General features: G+C 39.6%; 1 protein-coding gene across 1 annotated transcript in view; it reads right to left on the bottom strand.

Annotated features, from left to right (window-relative positions):
- Positions 1-7,994, bottom strand: part of LOC101863071 (receptor-type guanylate cyclase Gyc76C) — a 135,487-nt gene that overhangs the window by 11,671 nt on the left and 115,822 nt on the right. Inside the window, exons 11-13 of the mRNA XM_013084916.2 lie at positions 7,693-7,869; positions 7,046-7,150; positions 2,604-2,675 (exon numbers count right to left, since the gene is read on the bottom strand). Of these exons, the coding sequence (XP_012940370.1) occupies positions 2,604-2,675; positions 7,046-7,150; positions 7,693-7,869 (354 nt within the window). The remainder of the gene's footprint in view (positions 1-2,603; positions 2,676-7,045; positions 7,151-7,692; positions 7,870-7,994) is intronic.

Genomic DNA, 7,994 nt, shown 5'->3' with positions numbered 1-7,994 from the left:
TATAGCCGAGTGTTTGTGTGGTGTTTTTTATGTATGTAATGTAGGGGGAGGGGGTGTGCATATTATAAGGTTCTCCGTATCGAACAGCCTATCTCTGTTGCTTTTCACCTTGTCAATTATGTCTTTGTAGAGTTTTTCTTTCTATTTCTGAATTTTTACAGATCCTGTCGCTTTGCAATAGCCCGTTACTTCGCCTTCCACAGCTTTCGTGTGGGTTTGAAACCCATTTGGGGACGTTTACCACAATTTGGAGTATCACCATCTTTTTTTCTGGGATAGTGTATACAACTATGGCATCTGTTCAATCTCTTCGATCTTTTGTTTTTACAAACATAAAGTAATACCTGTCTTCCAGCGCCAATTGTACATAAATAATGCCAGGCTCCTAATCTGCTACAGCACAAACTATCATGTTTCTTGTTGTTCTGGGAGTATTTACTGCCTTGTAACTGTAAACCTATCTTTGTGTACGTCTGTTCTTTGGTTTACCCACCCTAGATTGAAAAGCTAGCAAGCATTTCAATTACAACTTTCTTAACTGCACTATTGCCAGTCACAACCTACAGCGTTATCACAAGTAAAACCATGTAACCTTGAACGCAACACCGGCAATAGCATTGTCAGTACTAATTTTATTAACAATAATTAAATCATCAAGAAAGATGCCAAAAACAGAAGCAGCAACCCTTTGTCTGAACTTAATTAAGTAAGAACAAAAGAAATGATGGGACAACCATTAATTTCTCACAAAGGATTGACGTTAAACCATATCCCTAACAGCCCCCCCCTCCCTTTCTTTTTATTTTACTTTTCTCTGCACTTCTCTCACGATCACAGAGTTAATTCCTTTGTATCAAGGCCCCTTGCAGACAGGAAAGGCAAGGACCGGCAAGAGGTACGAAAGACAACGTATCATTAGTGCATTTGAAATTCGCCTGTCTCGAAAAGAAAGCTCTAAACAAAATATTCAGGCAGAGATAAGCACGTTCAATAAATTTGTTAAGGAGTAACTTCTTCTGAGTTGAATCCTTTCAACGTAAGAATCGGAGTTTTCGATAATCTCTCATAGATCGCGCCTCAAAGTAACGGATAGCTGACGCATGCATTTGCTCACCTTATGATAAAATGCTTCCGACAAATTATTCTTTTCTTGAAGCTGGACTGAGGCCACACAGTGAATAAGTTTTTTCAACAACCTAAAGACTATGAAGACATTAGACGACAGAGTCCTTAGTACAGGACAATCAATAAACTATTAATATTTATTCATTTGATGTCTTAGTAGTGCCCGCATGCCATTCTATTTTGATTGGGGGGGGGTTAACTTAAAAAAGAGAAATGCATCATTTTTAAAGGTCTTTATAATGTTCCCTTGAGCCATTGCAAATATTGACTTTTGATAATTCGTTTAATTCCTCAGTATATCTAAGATCTTTAAGGATGGGATTTTTTGTACCGGAGGTTCCTTCGAAGAGAGAAAGCGTTGGACGGGAAAACGGAAGGTTTTAATCTCTCTTTGGCTTTGAGGAGACACTGTTTGGCGTTGATCTCCCAAAGCCCATGGAAGGATCAATTTAGATCTCACATTGTATTTTTCGACGCCTAAAAAGTGAAAGTAACTTTAGTATTGTACTGGATCTTGAATGCATGACCTTTTCACTTTCTATTTCAATTCTCACTTTAACCGTTTACATCACTATTTCTTAAACCTTTACAACGCCCCTTTAACGTTATTTTCCACTTTAAAGAAGGCAAAACAGAACATTCCTCTTCAAATAATTTTGAATCCTCTGTGGCCAAAAGTATCAAACGACGACAGAAAAATCAACGTCTAGATTTAGTTTTAAAGTGAAGCACTACTTCTGCAAAAAAAAGCATAATTAAGAAGTAAGCAAACAATACTAAGCGCTATAACTTGATGTATGCATATGATACAAAAGAATAATGCTTAACTTTACAATCCTTCACACATGTACGATTCTCAAGAAGTAAGAATCATACGAGTTAAGGTTTTTTCTCTTACATTCCATTAGCTTTTCGCCTCTTTCTATACTAAGTCAGTTCCTACCCAAGAGTCTGAGAGGTAAAGTAGGGGACAAGAGTACATTGTCTGTCTTCGATCTTTTGTACGAAAGGATCGCTATTTTTTCAGATGTATCTCGAGACAGTATGATTGACCCGTCGTCTGGATCTGCCTTTTACCCAATGTATAATAAACTGTTTCTGTACTTTTTTGATACCCTGTGAAGCAAATTGTACTTTTGCTGATTTAAGTGAACTTTTTTTTTTATAGTAAGTTTTCATAATTCACATTTAACAACATAAACAACGACTACAGCAGTACAAAGAAAGTGAAATTAAATCCTACAGAAAAAGCAAAATCATGTTATTTATTCTACAAAGAAGACATATTATTGTTAATACTGCTGACCAAGACTAAAGGTAAAGAAAAGGGGATCGAAAGGGGGAAGAGGGGGTGGGGTAGCATCATGAAGGAAGTTCTAAAACATAATCAACAAACAATGAGTTTAATATTTCATTTTCTGCGCCACCCCTGCGTTAATCATGATTTCCGTCTTCTCTAGCTAAATGATTGAACTTACCTTAATTATGTCGAATACAAGGGAAGCTATGAACATGGAATCCAACTGGATGTCTTCATTCTCCAAAATGTCCTGAAAAATAAAATATAATAAACAGATTCCATTCTGACAAATATCATTTGTTCTTTAGAAATGGCCATCATAGATGAATGTGGGGACATGCGTCACTTATTTAAGCGAAGAATTGAAGTCAATAAATAATTATGTTTCCTAGAATAAAGATTATAGTAATATTATATTGCGCTTATACTTTACTGTTATTTACCACCATCGATAGTTTACCTTAGACAGAAACGAAAGCTTAAATCATCTCTCTTTTTTTTTAGTGTTTAATGGCGCTCACAACTGCATGAGGTCATATGAGCGCTCGGGTTTTCAGTTGGTAGGAAATTTTGAATTTTGCCCGGGTAGCGACTGAAGAGTACACTTGTTGATTTTAGGACCACCCAAGTATCTTTAATGTGTGCAGCTTGCAAAGCGGACCTCCGAGATTTTTTGAACTCATGTTTTTAGCGCTAACCGCTACACCACAGACACTGGTAGCTACATCTTCCAAATTGAAACCATAATGAAAGCACCATCAAGACATCTGAGAACTGCAAATGAGAATTTAATGAGCGCGCCCACTGTTGGGTGGAAGAGCTTTCTTTTCCTCTGCTCTAAAAAATAAATTCCCTCGCAAATAACGCGTAAAATAAGAGAGAGAGAGAGAGAGAGAAAAAAAGAGAGAGAGAGAGAGAGAGAGAGAGAGAGAAAGAGAGAGTGAGAGAGAGAGAGAGGGGGGGGGTTTGAAGGATGGGAATTTATGCAATGATCAAAAATGCTTAGAGGCAGAGAGAGAGAGAGAGAGAGAGAGAGAGAGAGAGAGAGAGAGAGAGAGAGAGAGAGAGAGAGAGAGAGAGAAAGAGAGTGAGAGAGCAAGAGAGAGAGAGAAAGAGAGAGGTACTGACAGACTGATAATCAGACAGACAGACACTCTCACGCACAAACAGATCAAAATACAAACAAACTTACGGTTAGGAACAAAAGTCTGGGAAAGGGGGCGGGGAGATGATGGCAAACGAAAAAAAGAAGACAGAGAAGGTGAACAAAAAACAAACAAAGCGATCAGATAATAACAAAATTATCCTCTCAGATTGCAATTTGGGAATACTAACAAGATAGCTCGACAGGTTGGAACATCAATAGATAGATAGATAGATCGATCGATAGATTGATAGATCGATAGATAGATAGATAGATAGATAGATATATAGATAGATAGATGGATAGATAGATAGATAGATAGATAGATAGATAGATAGATAGATAGATAGATAGATAGAAAGATAGATTACCCAAACCTGAGCTCAGACAATTTTCTGATTCACGGCATCAGTGTCTCTGACAAAGCAAGTCTCTTTTCGCAAGGGGTTAGATGGATGCAGTGATTTAAGAACATTATTCGGACATAAATGCAAGAGCAAAAACTCCACGAGTGAAATAAGTTGAAAGGATGAAAGTGTAGTAATGGGCGTTAATGGCCATGAATCTAGAGATGTGTGGACGGAAATAGCGCTAACCTAATTCACAGCCCATTGTGCGATCAGGGCAGAGAACATGAGGCGAAATCGTCTCATTTAATGTTACGATACACCTCTTGGGGGTTTTCAGGTATTTACAAGTGTAAATTGTAAAGTGATTACAATAGAAAAGAGTTTGAGGTTGCGCTTGGGCTGGTGCAAATTGCTTCATGTGTATTACTTTTTGAAAGATTAAATACATTCTCCAACGTTATTTATTTTATATATAAACCGTACCAAAATAAGAGACACTTACGTGCATGTTTTAGGTTTTTTTTATAAGTATTTTTTTCACGGTAGTTATAAATTGTTAAGATGTCTTTGAGGGATTTTAATGTGGGTTTTGATGTGATAAGCAAGGGCTAAACTGATGCTGATGACACGGCTCGAATTAAAGCCCCTCTCAGAATTTTAAACATGAATGCATTGAGCTCTGTTTTGAGGGAAAGTGCACTCAATCAAGCTCCAGATACAAACTCACGTTCTTTCCCTGCGTGAGTGTATCGATATTTTAATGGGGGTAGGGGTGGTTCTATTCTTTTGAGCTAATGCTTTTTAATTGGTACTGAAAAACCTCTGAGTACAAAACCAACGCAATAATTTTACAGCCATTCATGTGTATGTTGCAATACAAATACTATTCTCTGTCTAGAATGTTCCGGAAAGTATACTTCTCTTGCCCCTCGCTGTTTGCGCTTTACGCGTGGGGGGGGGGGGGGGGGGGCTTTGGGGTAGGTGTTGGTTCCTTTCTTCTTTTCAACTCACTCCAAATGATAATTGTTCTGGAAATAATATCTTATTTTGTATTCAGCTAATGTCTTCTTTTCTTGTTGTTAAATGAAAAACAACAACATGGGAGAGGTTGTGAGCTTACGTATATGTGTGTGTGTGTGTGTGTGTGTGTGTGTGTGTGTGTGTGTGTATATACGAGTGTGCGTGTGTGTGTGTTTGTGTGTGTGTGTGTGTGTGTGTGTGTGTGTGTGTGTGTGTGTGTGTGTGTCTGTAGGGAAGGGGGTAAGAGTTTGTGAACTGAAAGCAAGCATTGGTATTAATTTCATCTATATCCATGTTTATATCTTGTCGTAATCTCTCGAGTCAACAAGCGAATCACAGTGGTGCAATTGTCTACAACTTGATGTCTGCTCGTGAGCTCATATTTTGAATGGGATAGAGTCTCGTCAAAGACGTGGGCACTTGCGATAAAAAGGTTAATAAGTACTGCTTGACAGCATGCCCACTTGAGCTTTGCCATTACTACCCCAGCAGACTTTAGAAAAATTAGAAACACTTTTTGGCTTTCCGGGAAGCTGTGTCGTATCTGTTAGATAGGTAATAAACTTCAACCTTCCAAAATAAGGTCCCGATGAATGTATTTGAACGTTAACTGTCAACACAAGGCTCGAGCAGAAGCACTAGAGCTGGCTTCTATGGTATAGCTGTTAGGCGCTGCGCTTTTCCCTTTCGTCAACCCGCAGCCACCTCCGAATCGTCAGCCACCCCCAACCTTTGACACGGGTCAAACTTCCATCTATTTATAGGTAGTTAAATCTACCGGAACATGTATTAGGCGAAGTGATGTGCAATGATAGTCGCAATAGAGAGATTGTTTTGGTCTCTCTTTACTCATCTGCACCACACGAATTTAATTGATGTTTTTCCCTGGACTCTGCCTTTACTAAAGTCTCGAATCTAGATCTAGTTGTAATCTAATTGCAGGTTGCAGATTTAATAAATTGCCGACAGAGAGAGAGAGAGAGAGAGAGAGAGAGAGAGAGAGAGAGAGAGAGAGAGAAGGGGGAGGAGTAGATCTTGCGAGAACTTTCGGGCAAAACGAAATGGTGACCCGCGTAGTTCGGTCGATTCGAAAAGTGAAAGAGCCATAGCATCTTTGTAGACGATCAAATTAGCTTACTTTTGTGCTATAACGTCATTTTTTTTTCTTTGCCTTTGTCAATTTGATCATCCACACCGATAGAAAGCATTTCGAAATTAGGAAAAACAGGTCTTGTTTCACACTGGGTGAGAATAGCCAACGCTGGCAAGTCTCACCCGGGGTGAGAGGTCAATCGTAGGGTTTTTATTCTCACCCCGGGCGAGGATAGCAATAGCCACTTCCTTACTTAAATGATTAGGTGATTAAACTTGATCTCTTATTGACAATATAAAAGTCAATTTAAGCATCATTTCGTTAGAAAACAATGTGTTAGGTTTGCTAACTTCATAGACTTTGTGTTAAACAACACATTTAACAAAACGAATCCTTACAAGCCTAGGCTTGGCCTTTGTAATCTCGAAGGTTTAGAAGTAGAAGAAGAAGAGTCTACTACTAGATCTAGAGTCTAGTCCAATTTATTTAATCTCTGGAATGTACTGGATAACAACAGAAATCTGCAACCTGCCACTAGATTACAACTCTAGATCTAGATCTAGATCTAGATTCGAGATTTTAGCAAAGGCAGAGTCCATGGAAAAACTTCAAGAAATTCTCGTGGTGATGAGTAAAGAGAGACCAAAACAATCTCAATAAATAATATATCGCGACTATCACGGCACATCACTTCACCTATACATGTTCCGGTAACTACCTATAAATAGATGGAAGTTTGACCCGTGTCAAAGGTTGGGGGTGGCTGACGATTGGGAGGTGGCTGCGGGTTGACGAAAGGGAAAAGCGCTTAGGCGCTCCGGGTCACACACAACAGACCTGAGTACGATTCCTGAAAGGGGAGAAAATGTGTTTCGCGTATCTTGATCTTTTGTCTCCTTCTCAGCCCAAGTTGACCCTGACAGGTGGTCGAAGCCCGCTTCCTAATTGGTGTAGACTGTGTAGATGGAGGCGTAAAACATCTACATATAAAAAAGAAACACCAACACACGCACCTGTAAACTGCCCTTGCTGCAATACCCTGTGACGATCGCAATGTGTGGAGGATCAACGCATGCGCCGATAAACGGGTTGATGTTGTCGTGACGTAGTTCTCGCGCCTGGGGGGAGAATAACATGCTGTTTTACAAGCTTTCGAACACTGACGTACAGGCATGACCTTCAACTGTCTTACCGTTTATCCATTTCTCATCTGAGTGAGGTGCGTCAGTAGTCTTGTTGTTTGTCTGCCAAATTAATAATCATAAGAACACAGGTTAGAAGCTCACCTTGGTCCTAGGTTGAGCCCTTGGGAAAGGCATATTGCAAGAATTATTCCCATTTGCTTATTTGCTATAGGTGACAGACGTTACACTTTGAGTTCCCACTTCTTAAATAATCTTACAGTGTTGCAAGGGGAGTTAAACCCCAGAGACATAACGTTGGGCACGCCATGGAATCCAAACCCTCGACCAAAATTTTTATTACGAGTCCGTTAGCCAAATGACCAGGCTACTGATGGCATTAAAAATAACAGCGTAGTCATATTTGACATTACAGATAAACACATTGAATGCAAACCATGCAACCATCTCAACAAGCTATCGGTTCCGTATCCTTCTTTCATCAACGCACCTACATTTTCATTCCTTTTTATCCTTACCGTTTTCAGCTCCTTGCGCACGCTTCTGGTGAGTTCTATATGCGGTTTGTTCACCTTCCTCACGGCCACTACGGTCCCTTTGTAGATGCTGACGTGGGTAAACAGCTGCCGGATGTCAATGTCCGCCACAGAGATGAGGGAAGCTTGGCTAGCCGACTTGTTCAGCGATGTGGACGACTGGAAACAGATACGGGGGGTTCTTGAATTGTTTGTTTGATTATAGGAATCAAAGTTTCTCTCTCTCTCTCTCTCTCTCTCTCTCTCTCTCTCTCTCTCTCTCTGCTTATAGACATTCATCTTCC

This window comes from Aplysia californica, unplaced genomic scaffold (assembly GCF_000002075.1).
Source record: "Aplysia californica isolate F4 #8 unplaced genomic scaffold, AplCal3.0 scaffold00014, whole genome shotgun sequence".
Lineage (NCBI taxonomy): Eukaryota > Metazoa > Mollusca > Gastropoda > Aplysiida > Aplysiidae > Aplysia > Aplysia californica.
The sequence above is the reverse complement of the archived record's forward strand: the minus strand, read 5'-3'. Positions and strand labels throughout refer to the sequence as shown.